Genomic DNA, 24,627 nt, shown 5'->3' on the forward strand with positions numbered 1-24,627 from the left:
GACGGTTTATCAGCATTTTAAGCATTCCTACAACTCATGACTGGAGCGTCATTAGCCGAGTGATATATTATGATTAAGAAATCAATCCTACTGCATAAATTTTGTCCCACCAAAAGGAGGGAGTCACTAATACCCCCTGTAACAGCAAATTAACACATTATATACGCTTCAAATAATCCTGATGCGATATTAAGTCCTTGTTCGTTTATATTCATGCGCCGATAATGCAAACTCGAGCTCTTAGAGGTTTGGTAGTATGTACAGATATAGATAGACACCAAGGACAAGAATAATACGTTAATTGTCTCAGATAACATTCGTATATAGATTGCAATTGCCTCTCAGATATATATATTCGAGTATTCAACTACTTGTACCTATTAGCTACCTGTATGTCATCTATGGATTTAGAGCTCGAGCGCTCTACAGTCCGCACCTATTTAGCGCAATACCCCCAAAGGGATTGGGAATGTAAAGACCTATTATTGATCAAATCGTGAACCCTCCCGGCAGATGCCTATAGAAATCCTATAACGCCTAGCAATATCTTAAACATCATCTATGGTTGATAGACTATAGCTGCTTCTCTGTTATAGAGCTATTTTCATTTATTGTATCGGTAACCCCATACTTGACCATTCACTGCTCTTTGATCTTTTATCTTTTCTTTAACTTCAGTTACATGTATCTATAATATATCTTGGTTGGAAAAGCAAGATGTATTGTAATGGAATCCGAATCATTATAGTATGAATGAGAAAGCCGACGTCTCCTTAAAGCTGCCATATTTCGTATGTATCTAGTTGCTCAGATAGGAATGTGCAGTCTAGTGCTAGCTGGCCATAGCCAGATGATATAGATACTTATGTATACATGTATGTATGTATCTTATAGATACGTTAATTCTACTGGCGCCCTTGACAAGTATTCTCATACCCAGTTACAGTGCATATATGTCATGAAATTCAATCGCAGTATGTTAAACCCCGACAAGATAACTGAATTCTAGACTAGCTCGTACGACCACTAAAATCGTCTATGTATGTACTAATTATTTGGCCAGTACCCCAAAGGCCAAGACAAACTACAACTAGGGTAAGGGGCTTCTCCCTGGTTCTGTAAAAAGTATAAATTACCCCTCCCCCTCACACTCCTCTTCCTTCTCTACATATTACACGATCCTCAACATACCCTTGCATAGACCAGTTTTTCCTCAACGTCCAATTGCAAATTTTAGTACAGGATCCAGATCAAACAAAAACGCCTTTCATAATTCTCGCAATTTGTTATTCCCACGGGTTTCGAGATTCGCTTCTGGCGCATATCCCCCCTAGGCTTCACATGTGTAATACTATACATCTATTTGAGATATATGGAGAATGAGAATAAGGAATGATAATCAAAAAACCTTAAATTTTTTAAACTTCGCGATAACTTCCGTATTGCGTGGCCCATCATCTTCTTGGCAAAATTCCATGCAAAGAGCTTTTTTTCGTTGCATGTCAACCGTGAGCCTGGGAAGAAGAGCATATTCCAGCGATGCAGGCTTCTCACCGATTGAGTGATTTTACCTACCCCCAGCAGGGAGCCCCGTAGGTAGAATGGAGTAACTTTCCATCGTATGTAGGGAAGCAAAGAGAAAGACAACAGTGCGCATCGCGGCCAGAACCCCGGAACCCTATGGAGTGGTTACAAAATACTTGATAATCGGCAGTGATTTTCGGTTACTGGGTTGTGCTTTACCTATCGAGAAACATGTTTCTCTTTGGTGCTAGGATCGTTTCTCCAGGTTGAAGGAACAGCAGTGTACGATTCCTGGCTGTCAAGGTCATGGTATTAAAAATTACAAACAAGATGTGCATAAAAAAGGTAGTTGGTAAATCCAAACAAAAATAGTTAACAAGCATTTTAAACCAAAACTCCCACAAAAAAAAACAGCGCTCAAAAACAGAAAAACTCCGGCTTCAAATTAATAAGTGATAAAAATAAATGTCCAGCTACGTAAGTACACATGTAGCCAGCTCTAACTCTATGGTCCGTAAGCTCATCAGATATAATAATGCAATCTTGTCCAATTTCGACTTTGCAGCCCCTCCTCTTAATGCCAATCTAGGTATCTTCACCAACCACGGCCAACCACCAACCACCATGCAACTAAAATCAAATCAAAAAAACACAACTGGGCGAGAAAAACTCCGTTTCTATGTGAGAATACATAGATGATACATGTAATGACAGATTAGTAAACCAACTTCTGTCAATATGCATGGGAGAAAAAAAAAAGAAAGAAAGATGTCAACTAGATGTAAGATGTGCGTGCCAACACCAAAACAGAACATTATTTTTGTCAAAAAAACAAAGTAAAAAGACATAAGTAACAACCCCCAAAACACCGTTTTTATAATAATGCAGCCTGAAACCTGGTAACAAAAAAGAGACAAATAAGAAAATGGGAAAGGAGGGGGGGTATAACAAGTACTTTTGAAAAAATGCATGTCAATTAAGACACTGTTCAAGTCGAGAGACGACGATGTTGAATAAAAAAGAGAGAAAAAAAAACACCAATGAATGAGAGTCAGAAAATAACGCTAAAAATAAAAGAAAAGAAAAGAAAAGAAAAAGAACCCATAATGCACCCTAATGTTAAAGAAAAGAATGTGTGTTAGTATTCCATCCTCCACACAATACTTCCCACCTCATCCCATCCTAAGGCTCACACTACTAGCGCCCACTCCACCTCTAGCCGCTCCAGGTGTCATTAACCCCATTCCAAGTCCCATAGGTCCCTCCGCCCCAGGTGTGCTCGGAGTCACGGGCATAGCCATCGCTATCCCAGCCCCACCAAGACCACTCATAACACTTGTCATAGTGGGGTGTACCATGCTCATCAAAGTAGCACTTCTACTATTTGATCCGCTGCCGCTTCCCCCACCACCTCCACCACCAAGTCCAGGACTTGGATAAAACATACCCTGTGGCAGCGTTGCCTGCGCTGCAGGACCCAATGCTGCAGAGAGCGGCGTTGCGGCGAGCCAGGTTTGGGGTGCAGTCATTGTCGGTGTCGGTGTCGGTGTCGGGCTCGGAGCGACCATGGACTGGAATCCAAATTGTGTGGGTGAGAGAACAGATGGCGGAGAATTAGGTGTCGAAGAGGACTCGGCCATGTACATCCTGAATGACGAGCCATTCAAGAGGATATAGAGATCCTTTGTCGGACGTACAACCATACCGACGGCAGTGAGCATGTTCTTTCGGAAAGTGTATTCTTGGTGAGTGCTCTTGATGAGCTCCGCAATATTGATAATCAACTATTATCACTCCATCAGTAAATCTTCTTAAAAAACAAAATCTTAAATCTGAGACTAACCTTAGTGAAGATGTTAGTGTCGTCCCAGAATCGCCGCCTTTCACCAACATCTCCCTCTTGGATAGCTTCCCATCTGACCTTACTCAGCTTCCTCGCCGCGTCCGCCCCATTGACGCACAAAGCCGAGACCTGCCTTAGCTTCAAAGACACATTCGGCATCAAGCTCTGCCCCAACGCAGCCTTAATCTCTTTCTCGATGACTGGCAGCGTGCTCAATGCCGCGCCAATGGCAGTCTGGAAGATCCCATACAACGGCTCGTCGTGGTCGAACCCAAACCCATTCTCCGACATCTGTGAGACAGCTGAAGACGGGACACTATTTAAACCCGGCGTTGGCGGGAGTGAGAAGTAGTCGGCACCCAGTGGGCCGCCCCGTGGGGTCGTATAAGCTGCTGACGACATGAACGTAGCGGACGGGATAGATGCTAGTCGTAGCCCAGGGTTATTATTAATCTGCAGCGGCTGTCTTCCTCTCATCATTGAGCTAGCACTACTGAAAGATTGTACGCTCGGCGTGGGGCGATGTGTCCTAAGCAATGGTCTGAGAATCTCATACGAGCTCTGGATCTCAACATAAGATCCGTAGACTGTAAGTAGTAATGTCCTCATATAGCGGACATCATGTCCTGCTGCTCCGGCTCCAATCTCTTTTGAGCTCGACTGTAGCATCGATAGCACTTGCCGGAACGCGGCAACGCAAGAGTAGCAAGCATCAATGACCTGATCTACTGCTGCCTCGTCGTCTTTCTCCTCATATGCCTCCAGAGCTCCAACCAATGACCCTATATGGATATTCCCGTTATAAAGAGCTCTCTCAACTTTATGGTGAGGTCCGTTAGGATCGACTGCTGACTGCACAAAGTGCTCGATCGGCTTCTGCAGTGTGCTCATAGCATAAAGGATCCCCCTAGCAGCTTCACCAACTCTTGCAGATGACAATGACGTCCGCTTATTCTCTGGTAACGAGCTTAACCGCCGAAAGTACGGCCCAGGTTGTCGTTCCTTTTCCGTAGGACTGCCCTGCGAGCCGCCGTTAACACCGTCAGCAGGCTTCCCCATATTCTTTTTTAGCGTCCTTCCAGCCGAGTCGATGATGCTATCGTGCGAGTAACCACGTTGGTGCTTCGAAGCCTTCTGCTGCTGTTGCTGTTGCTGTTGCTGTTGCTGTTGCAGATGCAGTGGATGCTGTTGCGGTTGCGGTTGTTCGATAACGGTTCGAAGGTTGTTGTTTCCTTCTCCAATGCTTCCACTACTATTGCTACTGCTGCCGGTGGCGCTATTATTGCTGCCGCCTCCTTGGAAAATGGCATTTGGGGACTTGCGTGGTGGCAACATGCCCATTCTCCGATTACCCCGGATGGTCTGCAGCTGTGCTGTAGATTCGCTATGACTACGGGATCGCTCCAGCTGAGACAGGTTGGACTCTGAAAGCGGTGTCTGAGGCTGCTCCTGCTCGGAAGTAATAGAGGAGGATTGGGATGGGGAGAGAGAGGAGGCGGGCATTGGTGCAGAGCTAGACAACATCGTGGCGTTCGACAGTGGCGAAGGCGAGCGATTCTGGTGCAGAGATAGCATGGACCGTTTGGACGGACTAACGGATCGCGTCCTTAGAGAATTGGAAGCGTGTGGCATGATGGTATCGAGCTCTGCTGATAGCCTGAATGGTGCCTCTTTCTGCTGTTCCTCCGCTTGGTTGTTTGTGGTAATAATAGTAGTGGGATTAGAGTTGTTATTCGTATCGCTACCTTCCACTGAGCAGCAGCAGCTATTCACAGAACCAGGGCTTGGTGTTCTAGAAGCAAAGGTTGCGGTATTGATTGATGAACAAGAATCATTCCCCAAGTCTGGGCCGTAATCACTACTAGAAGGGATTTTACCCCAGGAAAGTTTAGTCCTCAAAATTGAAACCACGGCACAAACCCACAATGCCGGCAGGTGCGGTGGTAGAAGTAGGTAAAATAGGTAGCGCAGGCAGCTCATCAAACTATCCACTCCCACTCCAACCTCCCCCCCCCCCCCCCCGCGCCCTGGTTCGCCGTGACCCCGTCAATGCCGGGACCAGGGTTCCGGTAGGGGGTAGATATGCGAAAGGGGGAGGGGGGTTGGACCGGGTAGGGTAGGGTAGCACCCAGGGTAGGTACATTTACTCTACCTACTTCACCTACTTCTATTGTTACTGATCTAGGAGGGCCTTCCTTACCTTGATTCGGACCCCGTGCCCACCTTCTCCGCATGCTGCCTCAAGAATCTCTTGATCACCTCCAGCCATGCTTCGTCGTCCGTTGCGTCGTCTTTGGTCAGGAGGTCCTGTGGGGGGAAGACGATGGGATTGTGGTGGAGCTTCAGGATCGTGAGATTGGGCATGGCGCCAATATAATTGGGCAGAACGGTGATTTTGTTTTTGCCCATTGAGAGCACCTTTTAGGAGAGGCCATGTGAGCAGCTTTTCGAATTATCATTGTCAGGTAGATTGAGTATAACTATGTAATTTTAAGTGGGGATTGGAGGAGGAGGGTAAATTATTGTGCCTTGCAAATAAGAGTATTGATTGATTGATTGCAGTACTGGCTGGCCATACCTTCAGCGACATCAGGGTCCCAAAGTCTTCGGGCAGTGAGCCTATTTGGTTATGACTGACGTCAAGTATCTCAAGCGACGGCAGGCGAGTGATCTACGGCAGCAACACATAAAGCAAACATTTAAAATATCAGCCCTCCCGTTACTTCAGTTTTTTTTTTACCCATACTAGCACTGAAGGAAGGGTAATAGGGAAGAAAGAGAAAAGAAGCTGTAGGGAAGGAAGTTTTTTTTCTTGTCAAACCATACCACCACCGGAAATTCTCCGAGTAAGTTCGCACGGAGGTTCAGATATCTCATTCTGTGAAGGCCCGAGAACCCGTCTTGCAGCGAGGTCAATTGATTATGGGCCAAAGCGAGTCTTCAAAACACAAAACAAGCAGAACAAAATTTGCGGAAGAATAATCAGTTAGCAACAATCGAACCCGCCATAGCTTAATTTTTTTTCTTTCTGAAGGGGGTAAAGTGGTGGCGTTTCATCACTTGCCCCCCTTCCATGGTTTGCCGTTGGCTGACCTTTCTACTTCATCTTTGATGAGCTTAATAGCCTCCAGCGGGATGCTTGAGATCTGCTTGGATCTCAAGTCTACCGAGAACGATGGCCTTGGCTGGCGGCCCGGCGAGACTTTTCTGAGGTGCTTCTCGAGTCTGAACTCCTCACGGGCCTGTGCAAGAGCTCTGGTGACGATGGCGAAGCAAACGGCATGTTCAGCGGGTAGAGCGGACATTTTCTGCAGCGCAGGAATGTTGGATGGGGGGACGTTGCGAGGGAAAAAATAGCTAGCAAGCACAAAAAGTATAAAAAGACGAAGAAAGGGCAGCAGCTGTGTTGAAACAGAAGAGCAGCAGCAGTCGACCAGTTACAGTCATTCACGGAGCTGAGTGAGCGTGTGAGTGTTCACAAGCACAAGATCACACACAACTGCGGCATGCGCTCATTCTTTTTGCGGAGAGGGCGGGTACGCGGGGAGGAGAGCGAAAACCCGGTGCTGGCTTATGGCGGTGAAAGCTTGCTGTGGATGTATGTAGGTTTTTACATATGTAGGTACTCTATGTACGGCCCGCTGGGTAATGATGCTTCCCGCCTGATTACCTGGTCTACTATTCTTGCCTGCTGCTGCTTGCCTGTCTCGGGCTTGTTAAGTATGGGGGCATACCGATATGTAACCAACAGCCTTGCAAAACACACGACGTTTTACATGAAATGCAGGCTCCTATTTGTGAATTCCTACTCCCCCATGTAACTTCCGTCGAGGGGTGATCCGCACACTGCCGTGAGCTTCTTCGCCTTCTCCCACGATGACTGGATGAGCGATGTTGGCGGGAAATCAAACAGCCGGCGGTAGAGTACTTTACTAAAAAACCGCCCCAGGAATGGAAAGCTGCAGGTACTAACAGACAGCTGTAGAGAAAAGCAACATATCCCAGGAAACTTCTTTAGAAGGCAGAATTACTCATTGGATCAGGTACATACTCTATCTGCCTACATGTAGGTACAATAGGTAGGTAATCAGGGTCCTATTTTCCCGAGAGCTTCGATTATGAATCCCCGGTTGTGATTTTGCGCACATAAAAGCAGAAATCGAGGAAGAAACAGCGATTTCCTCGATTCAGACAGACATCAAGCTTTTCGCACTTCCCTTCTTATACAAGGGAAGGGATGAGGGATGGGGGCACACCTGCATTGCGCGGATCCGCGGGGTAGCACGTGTGGTGTGATGTTCTGGTTTCTTCTTCTCTTTCTTAATTCCGCAGGGTTGTGTTGAAGTGGCAGTGCACTGTACGTACTCTAGAGTACTCATGCCTGAGTACTACTAGTATCTATGTGTGCATCCCATGGCTATGTAAGTATATATACTTGTAGAAATGCAGGCTGGGATTTTAGAAGAGGTTTTCTGACCGCGGAGCATCCCCATTTACCCATTCGTTCTCATCCTTCATCCAAGTGAGCTCTCCATTTCCCCGAATAGGCATTTTTTTTAGAGACATCACGAAACTGGCAATTGCAAGCTTGCAGCCCAGTGTAGATAGAAATAAAAAAAACAATTACTTCCGCTACTCTACCTACAGAAGATGCCTCCGAGACCAGATCGATCTCGTACCTGACACTATCTCAATCAATCAGTCAATCCCCGCTTCTCGGCAGTGGTAAGGCATGTACCCAGCTGGTTGTAAAGGTAAAGCTGAAGCGGCGGCGGCGGCGGGGTAGCAAGAGCAGCATGGTGGTGGTTGTGGATACCGATACATCCCCAGCTTATTACAAAAAAGACCACCTAGCCAAATACATACATTACACTCGCACCTCTTCTAGATTACATCCTCAAATTTCTCAGAACCTCGACATTCACGGCCTCAATGATCATGTCCAGAGGTTCTGTGATAATGCTCGACAAAGAAGATACCACCACAACCCCCCACCCTCCCCCGAATGTGGTCCAGCAGAACGGTGTGACCACTCATGTGAAGAGCGCTGAACAATCCAAAGAATCACTACACCAGCTCTGCTCGCAACTCCACGACAAGATCTCTGCTTTCCTCGCGTCCACGCCTGAGACTGAGCTCCTCCGGCAGGTCCAGCACCAGACGAAGATATCCCTCCAGGTCATCCAAGAAGCATTACAGAGATACTCGTTCGTTTGCCCTCTCCAGACTTCGCCGCTCATCAAGTCGTATACAGACAACTAAAGCTTCCCACAGATTCGATGAACTCGCCATCTCATTTAACGGTGGCAAAGATTGCCTCGTACTGCTAATAATCTTCCTTGCCGGACTCTCCCAGAACTCGCTCTCAAAGAGCTCAATAGCGCTCCTAAACGCAGTCTATGTCATGTCCCAGCACCCATTCGCTGAAGTCGATGAGTTCGTAGATATCTGCGTGCCGTCGTACCACCTCGACCTCGCTCGTTATGCGCTCCCCATGAAGAAGGCATTCGAGACATACCTCGAGCAGAACAAGAACGTGAAGGCCATCTTCGTCGGTACGAGGCGGACAGACCCGCACGGCGAGTTCCTCACACATTTTGACCGGACGGATCATGGCTGGCCGGACTTTATGAGAGTGCACCCGGTAATTGATTGGCACTACCAGGAGGTTTGGGCTGTAAGTTGACAGAACCCTTCAGCTCCGTCTTCTTTTCTTCCACTCCCCCCATTCCCGTTGTGCGGTTGGGATTCTCGGACCCCCGCGCGGGTGGGATTTGATTTGTCTCACTGCGGGTCTTCCCGCCCGTAAAGTGTCTCGGTTGATCCTTGGACAATAACGGCATGCTGACCCGACGGGTGATCGTAGTTTCTGCGCGCGCTTGAGATACCGTACTGCTCATTGTACGATAAGGGCTACACGTCTCTAGGCGGAACGACCGATACCCATCCCAACCCAGTGTTACTAGAGAACAAGAGCGGAGAGTCAACGCCGCGATTTAAACCTGCCTATGAGCTGGTAGAGGACCTACAAGAGAGGTTAGGGAGAGATAGCAGGTAGAGAATATAGTTTAGAGCAGGATTTTGTTGGGCTAGGTTACTATACAGGCGCATATAGGAAATAGTAATGGGTTTATTTTTGATATGTTGGACCTGGAGCGGAGCGCGTAGAGGAGTGTGGACTTGTGTATGTGAGCGATTGGCTGAGAAAACTAACATTATATATCTACATGTATGTTGGCGTTTTATGGGCTGGCGGAGAGCTCGAGATTTGTATATAGTTTTTGCACCACACCGGTGTTTCTATAGTTGAGGAACTAGAAGAGAGGTCTTCTTGTATGGCTTGGTTCGAACTGGGTATTTTGAGATGTTCACATGGGTTCTGGATGTCTGGTGTATTTTTTCTGGGCAACTTTCTTCTATCTAATGCGCCGGCCGGTCTACAGCCCTTCCCCCTCCAGTCACTCCCGCATTGCGGCACTACAGACCCATCCTCGGGATCCTTTCTACAGCCCAAACACCAACTCACTCTCCCTATCCACAGACACATATATGCCTTCCCCGGAACCTACGAAGCTCACATGGCAATAGCCCAAAAGCCAATGATCCACACACTGCAGACTGCAGCAGCTCCTCACCACCCAATATCCCAGGGCCCATCACATGCCAGCATTTCCAGTGTACTATAACTTCCCCTCTTAATTCCGCCGTTGCATCAACCACAGCATGTGCGCCTCGGGAAACCCCGCACCGGTAATGGTCGGTGATGCAGGTACATGTGCTCTCTCTACCAGAGTTTAACTCAAGCCAGCAGGGTTTTGTCAGTGAGGTTCTGCCGGAAAAGCATGGGAGGGTCGTCAACTCTCTCTCTCTTCATTTGCTTGTAGCATGGGGCGGGGACGTAGAATCACTGGTCATTACTCGGCCTATGTAATGCGACCTCGTAGAGTACCAAAGTGACTTGACTTGTAAGAGACCGTCTACTCTAGTTGACCGCAACCGCAGAATGAAAAAAAGAGGAAGGAGAAGAAAAGAAGGAGTGCTTTTCCATCTACCAAAAAAAACCAGAAACCAAACCAAAAAAAAAAGGAGAAAAAGAAGAAGGAAAAAAAAAAGGAAGTGTATAGTGGCGTTTGTTACATTATAATACCTAGTCCGTGTATATATCCCCATGATGTTTTTTTCGTCGTCTTTACTCTCGTCCGGATCCCCGCATCACAATTACAAAAAAAAAAGAAGAAAGGCTACAAAATCCCCAAAATAGAAAGGAGAAAAAGAAGAAAGCAAGAATGATGAGAATGGAATGAATATACGCCCAACTAAGAAGAATAGAGACGAATAAAAAGACGAACAAGAAGCAGAAGTAACTACATGCACAACCCCCCAGTTAGCTAGCCCTCCCTCCCTCCAATCTCCAATTCACAGGCAAATAGACGACATGATATATACCGATAATCTGGGGATTTACCACGCTCTCCGGCAGGGCTAGTATTCGTGTATCAAGAGAATCGAAGGAGAACAGAGAAAATAAAGTAAAAAACGAAGAGGCAAACAAAAACTACATCACCGTGATGACTGCGATTGTTCGCCGAGTAATCGATCCCGTTCTAGTATTCCTTGTTCCTTGTATCGTGTTAACCGTCCTACCATGACTGTTGGATACGTTAGCCCCCGAGATTCCAACAACGCCCAACCTGCGATCCCGCACCAACCCAAAGCACCCCCGAAAAAGAAAGAAAGACAAGACCAAACTCACACTCATACGTCAACAACGTCATCGCACTCGCGGGCACCGCCCTAATCATATTCGTCCCCATCCCCGCATAGAAACCCCCCAGTCCCTCCTCCCTAAACACCGTCGCAAAGCTCTGTATCACCCCGCGATACCTGACCCTCCCCCTCCCTCCTCCCCCCGCCTCCCCCAGCACCCGCTGCGTCTGCAACCTTGTCCGCACAACTTCATGCGGATACGTGGCCGAGCTCGCGCATATCTTGCTCAGACAGCTGGCGGCCAGGATCCCCCAGAAATCGCTCGTCTTCCCGCGCCCGCTCTGGCCCTGCCCCGCGCCGGTGGTAAACATCTTCTTGAACTGCTCGTAGAGCGGGAATTGCACGGCCACGTGCGTTAGCCCGAGGAGTGCCGGGGCGAGGCCGGAGTAGAAGGCGCGGACGCCTTCGTGCATGTACATTTTGCGCATGGCGTCGAGGGTCGAGGTGTAGTGTTGGGAGGCGGGGGAGTTGGCGGTGACGGGGGGCTGCGACATGAGCCGAGTTTTGATGACCCAGATGGGGTTGGTGCAGATTGTGGAGGAGGCGCCAGCGGTCATGGCGGAGAGGATGTGTGTCACCCAGGTGCGCTCGATTTCTGGGGGTGTTAGTGGAAATGATCGTTGGGCAGGTAGTGGGGGATGGATGCCCGGTATTGGCAATTGGGAGTATGGAGAGACGAGGAATGGGATGGAAGTGGGCGCAGAGGTAGGAGAAAACCGGGAATAGTATTTAGGGTAATTGAGGCATAGGAATAGGTCAATTGCACCCCCAATACCGCAATTGAAGAGCTGCAAAACCGCAGACCCAAAGCGGAAGTAACAAGTAAAAATACGAGTATAAAGGCAAATATAACCCCCTCTCCCTCCCTCCCCACTCAAACCAACTCCCCCCCCCCCCCCCACTATGCCAGAAAAAGAACACCAAAACCAAAAAATTAGAATAAAAACTCACGTGGCTCCAAAAACTTCTTCGCCTTCTCGTACACCGTAAAATACACCATCCACGTCGGCAGATATCCCAGAATCAGCGGTCCGAGCCCTCTATACATCCCTCTAAACCCCTCATCCTTCCATATCGTGCTCGCTGTTCCAAAGAGCCCGCGATAGACCACCTCCCCGGGGCCGGGCCCCATGCGCGACCAGCCGCCCTGGGCTTGCAGCTTGGTCTTGATGACGTCGAGCGGGCATGTTGCGATGCCGGAGGCGAAGCCGGCGGTTGCGCCGGCAAAGGCGTGGATGAAGTTGTCGGAGAGGTCGGCGGGGACGAAGATGGGGTAGATGTGGTGTACGGGGTGGGGGGGCTTGTCGGGGGAGGTTGTGGAGGGGGTGGGGGGTTGTGACATTGTGAGTTTTCTTTTGTGGTAGAGGGAGAGTCACTGCGTCGGTGGTATTAATGGTGGGGGATATGGGATATGGGTGTCGTGTGAGGTGAGGTGACTCGGTGCTGCTGCTGGTGTTTCCTGGCTGACGGACTGGTGGACGGATGGGTGCAGGCTGCTGTGGACTGGGTGTCTGGACGCAATGCAATAGGCCGGGCGTGTATGTATATATGTAGGATTCGGCAGAATGGAGCTGTGGCCGGTATCACGAGTAAGGCACCGGGACGTACTGACAGTTGGTGTAATGGGAACAGTACTGGTGGTGGCAGCGAATTGTATTGTGGTATTGTGGTATTGCAGTATTGTAGTATTTAATTGCAGCAGCAATATAGCAGAAGCAGTAGTATCAGCAGCAGCAGAATAGTAGTAATAGTTGCAGAAGTAGTAGAAGCAGTAGAAGCAGTAGTAGAAGTGCTAGTAGCAGGATAACCACCACCGGACTAGGTATGTATATATTTGGATATTTGGCTCCTCCTTCTGGAAAAGATGCAGAGTATTTTAGTTATTGATTGTTATCGTTATTAGAGTAATGTGCCGACAAAAGACGAATGGGCGCACAACACCAATATTAAAAAAAAGCCCACCTCACACACACAGTCTTTCTCTCTTCTCTTCACTCTTCACTCTGCGCAGCTGCCTCTCTCTTCTTTCTTTCTCTTTCTCTCTTCTATCGCTCAACGCACACGACAGCAGCAGCAGCAGGCAAGTTCCCACCCGCCCTCCACCCAACAAAGCAGTGCGGGAATCGGTCGGTAACGGTGGGGAAATTCCGCAGCATTAGCGGGGGAGCGGATGCGGGGGGGATGGAAGGGGGAAAGGGATAAAAAATGTGGGGGAGGGGGAGGGGGGGCGAGAAGGGATGAGGGAGGAAGGGATATGTAAGTAGGTATATGTAAGTAGATGGGAATTGTGAGAATGCTCGCTCGGTCGGTCGGGACTGTTCCAAGGCGCAGGGCAAAAACACTGGGCAGGGGACGTCACAGGAACCCTCGCTGCTCGAAGAAGAACTCACCAACTCGACAGCGCTCGCATGTGGGGCGGCGGGCGTGGGGAAAAGTGAATTGGATTGTTGACTGCGCGCACGGGGGAGTGTCGGGACTGCGATAAGAAAGAAAGAGTGAGCGATGAGTAATCGCATCTGATAAGTCACTCGGGCCCGGGTCTTTCTTTGACAGCAGCACGTACGATATTACGATGGCAGAGTAATCATTGGCAGCATGCATTGGAATGATTACTCGGGACAGGACAGCCATTGGCGATTGCAGATATATGCGTAGAGATACCAGACAGCCTCAGGAGAGCTATGAATACGAGATACAATACAATTGCAGTGCCAGACAGAGGGCTCTGAACCGCCGCCGGGGGTCCAGGCGAGAGTTCTTCTCGCATCACGCGACACCAGCATCCCATGCCCAACCAGACCCAGAATACCTCAATCCCATATCCTTAAGCTACTGCACCTTACAGACTCACACTTGCATCATGATCTAATATATTGCTTCCCTCGGCCTCTCACTTCTTAGCCGAGTGACACCTCATGACCCGCCCACCAAGATAGTGGGGTGTGCAGGGCCTTGGCACACGCAGGGATCCACAGAGCCTCATGCGCCTAAATTTTATTTATTTTATTCACATTCGCAACTCACCTCACCTTGAGTTCAAACACATACAAACCCACCTACAACCACACAATGCCACCAGGACAGCGAGGACGTGGACGTGGACGCGGCGGCAGCAGCAGCAGTAGCTTCGGCGGCCGAGGCGGTGGCAACAGTAGAGGACGAGGCGGCGCACGGGGCCGCGGCGGTGGTAGAGGTCGAGGTGGTCGAGGTGGTCGAGGTGGTCGAGGCGGTATCCGCAGTTTCGAGAACCGTCCTAGAGAGTTAGTAGTAGTGCATCGATTCATGCGATAAGTGCAATTGATCCTAACAGCAAGGTAGTAATCACCCAGCGCCGTCAGAAGACGAAGCCAGCTCCGACGAGGAAGCCGGCGCAGCCCATAATGCCCCCGGGTCCGGGTCCGAGTCCGGGTCCGAGTCCGAAGACGACGATGTCCTCTCCACGGAGGACGAGGAGGAGCCGGAAGATACCAGCGCAAAGCCGTATAACGTACTACTACAGTCCCTAACGTTGAGTCGCAAGTCTAAAGATACACGGGACGCAAAGCGCCGGAAAACTCAGCACGTCGTGGAAGAGGAGGATCCGGAAGAGGAGTGGGCGCCTGTGGACGAAGAGGGCGCAGAGGAAGAGGAAGAGGTTCCGGAGGAGCAGAATGAGGGGGATAGTGACGATGAGGACCAGTCCGACCCCTTCGAGTCCCATTTTGCAACCCCAACGCCCTGGTATCTTGCGCGCACGAAGGCCGCGGAGGCAAACAGCTGGGAGATCAAGAAGCTCACGCACCCTGCGCTCAGCGGGAAGCTGGTCTTCAGCGCCCCCGCCGGGTCGCAAGCAGCGCCTGGCAAGAAGGTCGACAGCATCGCAGATGTAAACCTGAAGAACAAGCTCACAGCGCCCTTTGAGACTCTCAATGGCGAGTTCACACCGGTGCAGCAGGCGCTCGCGCCCTACATCTTTGCCAACCAGGACGTTCTCTTCACCTCGCGGACGCCCGACAACGCCGCCGCCGTCCGCAACCTGGCCTGCGTCCATGCGCTCAACCACATCTACAAGACCCGCAGCAGAGTGCTCAAAAACAACGAACGCCTCTCCCGCGCAACGGACGACGCCGACCTCGAGCTACGGGACCAGGGCTTCACGCGGCCAAAGGTCCTCTTCCTCTTGCCGACTCGAAACGCCTGTGCGGAGGTGGTCAACACCCTACTCGCGCTGTCGCAGTCGGAGCAGCAAGAGAACAAGAAGCGCTTCACCGACAGCTTCACCCTCCCTCCCGAGGAAGAGCGCATCCCCACCACGAAGCCGGCAGACTTCCGCGAGCTCTTCTCCGGAAACCATGACGACCTCTTCAGGATAGGCCTCAAGTTCACTCGCAAGTCCGTCAAGCTGTTCTCGCAGTTCTACACCTCCGACATCATCCTCGCCTCCCCGCTCGGCCTACGGATGGTGCTCGGAAACGAGGGGGACAAGAAGCGCGACTACGACTTCCTCTCCTCGCTCGAGCTTGTGGTCGTCGACCATGCCGACGCCCTGCTCATGCAGAACTGGGAGCATGTTGAGTATGTCTTCAAGCACCTCAACCTTATCCCCAAGGACGCCCACGGCTGCGACTTTGGCCGCGTCCGCTCCTGGTATCTCGACTCGCAGGCAAAGTTCATCCGGCAGACAATCATGACCGCAACCTTCCTCACGCCAGAACTCAACGCGCTCTTTGGAGCGCACATGCGCAACATCGCCGGCCGCGTCAAGACCGCGCCAGAGTATGCGGGCACCATGACGGACCTGGGGCTACAGGTACGGCAAACATTCATGCGCTTCGACGCCCCCGCGCCGACCCAAGATGCCAATGCGCGGTTCACGTTCTTCACAGCGATGGTACTCCCGGGGCTGCAGCGCAGCGCTGGGGGGTCGGTGGTGTTTGTGAACTCGTACTACGACTTTGTGCGGGTGCGGAATCACTTGGACACCCTAGGTCTCGACTTTGGGGTGATCAGCGAGGAGACGGAGGTGGGCGCTGTTGCGCGGGCAAGGAGCCATTTCAGGACGGGAAGGCTCAAGGTTCTGCTGTATACCGGGCGGGCACACCATTTCCGGAGGTATGAGGTGGCCGGGGCGAAGGAGGTGGTGTTTTATCAGGTGCCGGATAATGAGCGGTTTTATCGCGAGGTGACAGGTGGGTGGTTGGGCAGGAGTGTGAGGGAGGGGATGGCGGAGGCGGGGACGTGTAGGGTGAGGGTGATCTTTAGTCGGTGGGATGTGCTGAGGTTGGAGAGGGTGGTGGGGTCGAAGCGGGTGGGCGTGATGTGTACGGATGTGGGCGACACCTTTGAGTTTGTGTAGGAGGAGAGGAGGCCGTGATAGATAAAAGTTTGCTTTTTGTATTTTAGATATTAATGGAAGGTGGTCGAGATATCATTGGTATTTCTCTTGATGATCATCGTCCATGCGTAGTGGTGAGAAGGCTCTGGATGGCCACTGCAGCATAAAGATTCTTGATTCTGATTCTGCAGGCTCCCTGGTGACCGTCATGTTAGCCAAAACTGCTGAAAAACTCAGGAGGAGAAGGCAAGAGACTTGGTTCTTGTCTTGACAAAGGGTCTCATTTAACAAGTTTACAGCACCGGAATATGTTGCATGGCACATGCACAGGAAAAAAAATTAAGCTATAATCCCACAAGCTACAGAAGTAGGTTCGATGGCTCAACTACGGCTTAATTGGATTTTCAAGATACAGGCATTTGAGGTTGAGATAGATCTAGAAGCCCACAGCCCTGGGAAAGTTACTTTTCTCTCTGGCCTTGGCTGCCTACAAATCCGTTTTTGTCCATTGAGTACCTCTTAATCCTCTTTATCTCAGATGCATGATTTAAAAACCAGCTGATAGAAACGCTTCCTAGCCACGGTGATGCAGTCTATCAATGACGAAGCTCCACGGCCCACGTGTGTGCAGAGCTTACACCAAGGCTTTATTCAATAGAGATCATGGACCGCTCATGGCGCCGGCAGGACCTGCACTCATGCGCCTAAACTCAACCACTTTTGTTGAAATGTATGTGGTATCAATAATCTATGCGCGCGGGAAAGGACAATAATAATTAGAAAGAAAGAAAGAAAAAATGCATTTGGACGCCCGATAAAAACAATCCAACACAGAGCAGTAATACAAACAAAAATTCGTCCCCATCCTCCTCCGTCTTGACCTGTGTATCTATCCGTTTTATGAAACAAATGTCACAACCTATATCGCTAACATGTTAGCATGTGTTCCGAACTAACTCACTCCCGGAAGTCGACTCTCGCTATAAAGACGCCCCATAAGAGTATTTAAACTTTATGAGGGTTTCTATCTTGCAGGATACCGGCTTTCCGCCGCTGACCAGTTCTTATAACGAGAGCCGACTCCAAGTGCAAAGCTCCTGGTAAGAACTTACAGCCATAATAATGCAGCACAAGCTAACATATGGCGACAATCGCTCTCCGATACGGGCAAACTTCCAAAACATGCCAAAGAAGCTACCAATCGCTCATCAGCCTACCGTATATTAGCCAGCAGGGGTGTGTGGGGAAACGGGAGGGTCCTACATGTTCTTATCCTTCCGTGAGTCTACCATGCCCGGCACAGTGGCGCGCACATAGGTGCATGTGCACACAAGGAGCAGGATAACTAGAAGGAGCGCGTCAAAGTGGAAGAGAGCAGACTACGTAGATAAGGGCGGTTAGTTAGCTGGAGCTATTGCAGAGGAATTCTGGGATAACTCACCATTGTGGGGCTCGTATGTAAGTAGACTTGGAGGGTTGAATGTGAGAGCGGGAGTCGTGGGGCACTGGTGGTAAATTGAATCGTGGTTTCAACCAACGTCAGAGCTTTGAAGCTAGGAACATACCGACGCCACACTGTAGCATCACCGCCACAGATACCGCCACCTAACCCAGATTCCATTGAACCATGGAGCGTCCTGAACAGTCGACGCAGAAGAGGGCTCATCCTAAACATCAATCTTCAAAAACCATGGCCACGGATGCTGGAATCTCCCGCTCGCGCCCGCGCAGTAGACGCCAGCACCTTTTCGCTAAAGAGAGTTCGTCTACTGCCCTCGGAATACTACTTCGCTGTGATATTGTACTGACAGTCACCTTGGGGGTGATGTAGTTAGGTCGCTGATGTACGCTTTCGGCGATGACCAAGAGCCACTCCAAGAGAGTGTTAATGTCCTTGATGAGATTGTCACTGAGTGTGTTATTTATACGAACCTTCCCCCTGAGCTCAGCCTAGATAGCATAGCTAACCATTCGCGCTCGCAGCTACATTGTCGATATGGTATTTACCTACAGTGCTCGAACTTCCGCAGCAGCTTAAACTAACCAGCTCTTCTACGCAGTGTCACGACGCAGCGCGCATGGCCTCACAGGCTCGACGAAATAAGATCAAGGTCGACGACTTCAAGTTTGCTCTACGACGCGATCCGAAGAAGTTGGGCCGTGTTGAGGAGCTTCTGGTCATGGCGAAAGTTATCGCCGATGCCAGGAAGCAGTTTGACGATAAACAGGACGTCGTGGAGGCTACTGCAGCAAAGTAAGAATAGGCATGGAGGTTATCTTCCTTCCATGGGGCTGGATACGGATTTGATAAGGGAGTATTCTTGAATGTGTCGCTTTCTTTAGCAGTTGTACCATAGTTATAATTCTTTACGGTGTTCCGGTTTTCCACTTTACTCAAATGAAATCTACGAATATAATAGAAAACCCGAATCTGTGAATAGTAACTACCGGCGGTGAGAATTTACAACGCGACACCCCCGGAGTTGTCCCCAGAACCACCCATTCCCACATATACGCTACTGACGCACATGCCATCACCACCCCACGGTAACCCACCAAAGTTTTCCCCAAGCCCACCAAACAACCAAACTCGACCCCCCGGCGACTACCCCGGAATTGTCCACCCAGAGATCCCCGAAACACCCTCCGCTCACACCGGAACGCCCCAATGAACACAATCAAACGACTGCGCCCCATACGGGTACACCTGACCGCCTCTCGCCGCCTCGAGACTGGACGGTTGCGGGAGGAGCCGGCGTGGTATCGGATTGTCGGCTCGATACCGCCCACAACGTCACTTGTCCGCCCGCTCCCGGTGCAACAGAAGGACCACAAGCCATGGACAAAGAGACACAAGCCGAAAGGAATGTTCATGCCCCAGAAGATTGAGTATCCCGAGGACAAGCTGCGAGCGCAATTCTTCAAGGACCACCCGTGGGAGCTGGCTAGGCCGAGGATCTTGGTGGAGAACGACGGAAACGATCATAAGCATTATGACTGGAGCAAGATTGAGCAGCCGGGCAAGCAGCTGGATGGTGAAAGGTTGGTTTCCTAGCATGCTATCTGTCAGTGGTTTGCTGGTGCTGATGGTTGCGTCTAGTGTTGTCCAGCGACAGATGTGGTTGATGGAGAACGAGGAGCTTGGGGAGACCGATGCCTACGACCGTGCCCGTAGGGAATTCTACGACCTGCGTATGAAGCAGGACATTGAGCGCCGTGTTGCGGCGGAAGAGGCCTTGGCTGTGGGCGCTCAGTTCGGGAAGCCGTACCTCGAGATCGGTATCGAGATGGAGCAGAAGGCTCTTGAGATGTGGAAAGAGGTGGCTACGGCTGATATCATCAAGAGACGGGGCAGGAGTACCTTTACTGTGTCTGACTTTGAAGAGGAGCCGGAGGCACCAGTTGCTGATGCTGAGGCCGAAGAGCAGCCAGTGGCTGTGGCGTAGAGGTCTGTATATATATAAAAATATGGGTCCGGTGTTTATATCTTTTGTGAACGGGGTCATGGGGTCCCTTCGCGGGTTTAGAGGGGATATAGAAGCTGCAGGGGTTTTAAAAATGGGCAGCAGACATAATTTCTTGCTTTGCTCTCTGCTGAGTATAAGGAGGTACAGTCGATGTACTACTAGCGGGGTTATCAAAAATATCAAACATCTGGATGTCATCCGTAAGCCCTACTTTCATCTCGGCTTCAACACATTATATATGCCGTCTTCTCTTCCTGTTATCTTACCTTAATTCTGGTTTTGTTTCTTATTTCTATCAGCAAGAGACCTGCAGTCCCCCCCAGTTACCATCGATGCTTTATAGGTACATATCCGATCACTCGTTTGGCTTGGCGTTCAATACAGATGTATTGTAGAATTCAAATTCTAAATCATTGAAAAAATACGTCTAAGGGTGTATGCTGTGGATGACAAAATACTGGAACGCCGAAGGTTCACCACTATTTCAGTCAGTTTTGCTTTCCATGTAAAGTCCCATCAATCGAAAGCAACAGGCGTCTACTCCCTTGGCTACAGAAATGCACCACCAGGCTTGTTTAGGCGAATTCATATATGATCAATTTCAGACATACATACATGTACGTATATTTCTCAAGGTGATAAGGCACGTCTACGGCCCTATACTTTTTACGCGCGCGGATGCTCTCTCCTCTCGAATAACCCCGCCTTAGGCGATCTAGGCCCACGAAGACCATATATGCACTTCAGAAGCGGGGGTCGTTAAACGCCAATAAAATGATGGGAACTGAGATATCTCAAGATTGGGATGAATTATTTCGCAAAGGACGGGTACTGGTTGGCCAGAAGCCTGCTGAAAAAAGCAAATACCCATTCCCCTAGAGTACGTCCCAGAGTTTGCTTTAAGGGATGCAGTTGGTGCTTGTAATGGATATAGTGAACCATCATGAAGGAAGGAAAGAATGCCTGAAGCTACTAGATTAAGTGTGAGTCAAACAAGCGAACGTACTCTCAGCACACTCTCTACAAAAGGGGTAGTCAGCTTTCACTAGTAGGGACAACTATAAATGAAGGGTAAATCCTTTTCTAAATACATGTAGCTTTCGTAGGCTTAAGGTTACAAATGGATAGCGGATCGACTTGCTAATTCCCCAATAGACATTCTGCCACACAAAGCCACGGGTGTTATTCACAGCCAGGTCTATTCACAACCGTGTGTGTATGTAAATGACCATTTCTCAGTTTCCCACGGCACCGGGCTAAAAACGTACTAGTTTTGCGGTGGTAATAATGGTCCAGCCAGGTTATGAAAGCCGAGCTGCTGAGACCTTCGCTTCGGAATCCGACTTGTCACCAGAAGGTCGCAAATTGTAATCCAAAACCTCGAGTGCAGTTTTGTTTTTTAAGCAGCCATGACCTGAACCGTTTTTTCGAGGAATGCAAGGAAACAACGAGCTCTGTAGTTGTTTCTAATTTTACTGCAGCAGCAAGCCCAGCTTCAAATTCCGTTTGTCATATCCATGTGGTCAAGCAGTGCAGGGAAACGCAGGAACTCGACGTGGTTGTTGAGGCTCTGCCTAACTTCAACCGTACTAATCCCTACGACGACTCTTGCAGCTCATGAACTGCCAGCAAAAAATTGGCTCGTGACCCTAACCCTGCTCTCAACACTCTCCGAGTCTCACCCGCCGATAACTCAAGACCACGTCGTCCAGACTGGGCTTTCCCTCTTCCCCGCCTGCTATCAATATAATTAGGTCCATCTATCGCCTGTATGATAGCTTCCGTCCTCTCTCATCTTTCGACAATTGCTTTCCGGTCATGCGTGCCTTAATCCCATCCCGTGGTCTCCTCCTCCGGAATCAGAATACGATATTCCCTGCCTTCAACTCTACCTCATGGACATGCCGACGATGTCTCTCATCTCTACGGAAACCTTCAACCTTCCAAGCTATTAGGACGGGAACAAAAGCTACCCCTCGTCGAAGTGGCAAAATAGTATTGGGCGTCCTCGGAGGTACGATAGTAGGGGCGGCGGTCTTCGGGCTCGTGACAGATGTGGGGCATGCGGTTGCTGCTGTGGAAAGGGCGGGTCGGGTCGCCAGTGCGTTGGCGCTGTGCATAAATGAGTATGATTTCTTCCTGTTGATTTTCCCGCGGGATTTGAGCTAATTGATTGGTAGTTATCGAGTTGCTTTGAGGATCCTTGATAGTGACCCGGATAATGAAACAGTGCTCTCGAAATGCCATAAACGGTGTGCCGAAAGGTGGGGTCAATGTTTCACTTTTCCGGCGGTTCCAAAATTTCACCGGAAATACCTCTCGTGATATGGAATTAACTCAATTGGTATAGAACCTACAAGGTACTCGAGAAGAATGGCTCGATATTCATCAAGCTCGGACAGCATCTGGCTGCCATGGGATATCTTCTACCGGTGGAGTGGACTGTAAGACTGTTTTGTTCAGAAACCGGAAAGCTATTTTCTAATGACTGGTCAGGAAACCTTTATTCCTCTACAAGATCGTTGCCCAGTTTCTAGTATGGAAAGTATTGAAAAAGTAAGAAATTGCGGATGACTAAGGCCTTGGAAATGATAGTTTGTGCTGATTTGGATGGTTAGATGATTCTGGAAGACACCGGTCACTCAATACCAGAACTCTTCTCAACCTTTGACCCAGTCCCCCTAGGAGCCGGTACGGAAAACCCAGTCATTACTTTTTCGAGCTATAAAAACTGAGTTCTGTGACAGCATCTTTGGCTCAGGTGCACCGGGCGATATTGAGAGAGACAGGCCAAGAGTGTGTTTTCATGCGCTTTTCATTTATGGGACGTAGGTTTTGATGCTAATGGACTTTAGGGTTGCGGTAAAACTACAACATCCATCATTGGCGGAATGGATCCCTCTCGATATGCAATTGACGAGATTCTCATTCGAATACATCAAGTGGTTCTTCCCGGAATATCCGTTGACCTGGCTCAGCGATGAGATGGAGGCATCGTGGGTATACCTTTTCAGATGCGGTCCTTTTTTGGGGAGGGATGCTTACGAGTAAATATATCTTTACAGTCTGCCTCAAGAACTCGATTTTGAAAGAGAGGCCAGCAATATTCACCGGGTAACAGAATATTTCAAGAACGTCAAAAATACACCCGTGGTTATTCCTAAAGGTTGGTTAATCTCGCGATGTAAAGATATTCGGGGGTATTATCAAACATACTAACTTGGAAGAAAGTGATTTGGGCAAAGCCAAGAATATTGGTAATGGAATATCTTCCTGGAAAACGCCTCGATGATCTACAATGGCTAGACAGCAATGGTATCTCTCGGGATGAGGTTTCTGCTGCGTTGGCCAGAATCTTCAACGAAATGGTATTTGGAAATAATGCACCACTGCACTGTGATCCACACGGGGGAAACCTTGCAATCCGGCTTACAGATCCTTCAAAGAGAGGATGGCGGAAGAGCAAGTTTGAGATAATATTATATGATCACGGCTTATATAGGGAAATACCAATGGATCTGAGAAGATCTTACGCAAAGCTCTGGTTGGCTGTGATTGACGGAAATGAAAAGAATATGAGGAGGTATGCGAACGAAGTTGCGGGTATCACAGACGAACAGTTCCCGTTATTTGCTAGTGCTATCACAGGGAGGGATTTTACCGCTTTGCAAAAAGGAGTTGCACTTCCACGAAATGAGGAAGAGAAGAAACAGATTACTCAAGGTTTTTTTCCCCTTTAAGTCGATTTATGGGGAAATGGTCATTGACACTTACGATTTAGCTATGACTGAGGGTCTTTTGGAACAACTAATCCAACTACTCGCCAATGTCCCGTCGGTTATTCTGCTCATCCTGAAAACAAATGATCTTACCCGTTCGCTTGATGAGGGGCTCCAAACTGGTCGCGGTCCAGAAAGAACGTTCATGATCCTTGCGAGATATTGCTCGAGAGCTGTTTATGAAGAAGCCCGCGAGGAAATTGAGAAGCACGGCGGTTTGCTGAGAGTGGAGAACATCATCCGGTGGGTTTCGGCCCTATGGGAGTACTTCCGTATCGGTGCGAAGCTGAAAGTGTTCGAGATGGGGATCTACTGGAAAGAGGTTTTCTGTGGGGTGGGTACCACCGAAATGGTACAAAAGAAGCTATTGGAAGGTTGATAGGGGGTAAGATGAAGTTGGGGGCTGTGTTAATACAGATGCAGATATTTTGATATATAATCGGTGTTCTTTCAACAGGTTTTCGGCATGGGTGGTACGGGATTGGGAATGCATTTTTTTCTCTTGGTTGCGCGGGATGGGAGTGCATGGGATCTGACATTTAATGGACTTGTTCTGTTTCTGGATATCCTGCTTGATCGGTTTGGATTCCGTCTGGGGAGAAATTCCTAGAGCTATCCCAGTAGGATCATTAGTTAGTTTATTTTTGGCAAATATTATTATCAAGCTCCATTCAACTGGAAGCTTGAAAGTATATATCAATAAGTCCTTGTCCGTTTAGATACGACCCTTATTCTAGGTCATTGGTGATCACTCGTTGTATAAACCACATATAGCGTCTTTCTTCCGCCCTGTTTGTATTTACCTGCAAGTACCTTCCTCGCCGGGAGAACTTTCTGAATTATATTGGCCATAAGTACATGTATGCTAGGTATTGTATCGCTCTCACATAAGTCAATCCACCATCGAAACAATCGTCAACCACAACTCGCCAT

General features: G+C 49.2%; 7 protein-coding genes across 7 annotated transcripts; 5 read left to right on the forward strand and 2 right to left on the reverse strand.

Annotated features, from left to right (window-relative positions):
• Positions 1 to 2,696: 2,696 nt before the first annotated feature.
• Positions 2,697 to 6,672, reverse strand: H6S33_009483 (uncharacterized protein; the record flags this gene model as incomplete). The annotated part of the gene is made up of 6 exons (XM_044840883.1): positions 2,697 to 3,308; positions 3,368 to 5,228; positions 5,568 to 5,785; positions 5,946 to 6,038; positions 6,194 to 6,305; positions 6,461 to 6,672. 6 exons carry the CDS (start codon positions 6,670 to 6,672, stop codon positions 2,697 to 2,699), a joined length of 3,108 nt encoding a protein of 1,035 aa, XP_044698298.1.
• Positions 6,673 to 8,305: 1,633 nt separating this feature from the next.
• H6S33_009484 (uncharacterized protein) lies at positions 8,306 to 9,425 on the forward strand (the record flags this gene model as incomplete). The annotated part of the gene is made up of 3 exons (XM_044840884.1): positions 8,306 to 8,574; positions 8,642 to 9,044; positions 9,234 to 9,425. The coding sequence occupies 3 exons, from the start codon at positions 8,306 to 8,308 to the stop codon at positions 9,423 to 9,425; spliced, it is 864 nt and encodes a 287-aa protein (XP_044698299.1).
• A 1,502-nt stretch (positions 9,426 to 10,927) lies between these two features.
• Positions 10,928 to 12,476, reverse strand: H6S33_009485 (uncharacterized protein; the record flags this gene model as incomplete). Its single annotated transcript, XM_044840885.1, has 3 exons — positions 10,928 to 11,016; positions 11,121 to 11,729; positions 12,086 to 12,476. 3 exons carry the CDS (start codon positions 12,474 to 12,476, stop codon positions 10,928 to 10,930), a joined length of 1,089 nt encoding a protein of 362 aa, XP_044698300.1.
• Positions 12,477 to 14,203: 1,727 nt separating this feature from the next.
• On the forward strand, positions 14,204 to 16,469 carry H6S33_009486 (uncharacterized protein; the record flags this gene model as incomplete). Its single annotated transcript, XM_044840887.1, has 2 exons — positions 14,204 to 14,394; positions 14,453 to 16,469. The coding sequence occupies 2 exons, from the start codon at positions 14,204 to 14,206 to the stop codon at positions 16,467 to 16,469; spliced, it is 2,208 nt and encodes a 735-aa protein (XP_044698301.1).
• Positions 16,470 to 18,138: 1,669 nt separating this feature from the next.
• Positions 18,139 to 18,706, forward strand: H6S33_009487 (uncharacterized protein; the record flags this gene model as incomplete). The annotated part of the gene is made up of 4 exons (XM_044840888.1): positions 18,139 to 18,208; positions 18,280 to 18,361; positions 18,432 to 18,447; positions 18,509 to 18,706. The coding sequence occupies 4 exons, from the start codon at positions 18,139 to 18,141 to the stop codon at positions 18,704 to 18,706; spliced, it is 366 nt and encodes a 121-aa protein (XP_044698302.1).
• A 410-nt stretch (positions 18,707 to 19,116) lies between these two features.
• On the forward strand, positions 19,117 to 19,894 carry H6S33_009488 (uncharacterized protein; the record flags this gene model as incomplete). Its single annotated transcript, XM_044840889.1, has 2 exons — positions 19,117 to 19,490; positions 19,549 to 19,894. 2 exons carry the CDS (start codon positions 19,117 to 19,119, stop codon positions 19,892 to 19,894), a joined length of 720 nt encoding a protein of 239 aa, XP_044698303.1.
• A 1,839-nt stretch (positions 19,895 to 21,733) lies between these two features.
• H6S33_009489 (uncharacterized protein) lies at positions 21,734 to 24,073 on the forward strand (the record flags this gene model as incomplete). Its single annotated transcript, XM_044840890.1, has 10 exons — positions 21,734 to 22,041; positions 22,096 to 22,167; positions 22,266 to 22,359; positions 22,412 to 22,471; positions 22,534 to 22,606; positions 22,663 to 22,711; positions 22,771 to 22,911; positions 22,981 to 23,081; positions 23,147 to 23,638; positions 23,697 to 24,073. 10 exons carry the CDS (start codon positions 21,734 to 21,736, stop codon positions 24,071 to 24,073), a joined length of 1,767 nt encoding a protein of 588 aa, XP_044698304.1.
• Positions 24,074 to 24,627: the final 554 nt, after the last annotated feature.

This window comes from Morchella sextelata (genome assembly GCF_020137385.1).
Source record: "Morchella sextelata strain SCLS chromosome Unknown scls_3, whole genome shotgun sequence".
Taxonomy (NCBI): Eukaryota; Fungi; Ascomycota; class Pezizomycetes; order Pezizales; family Morchellaceae; genus Morchella; species Morchella sextelata.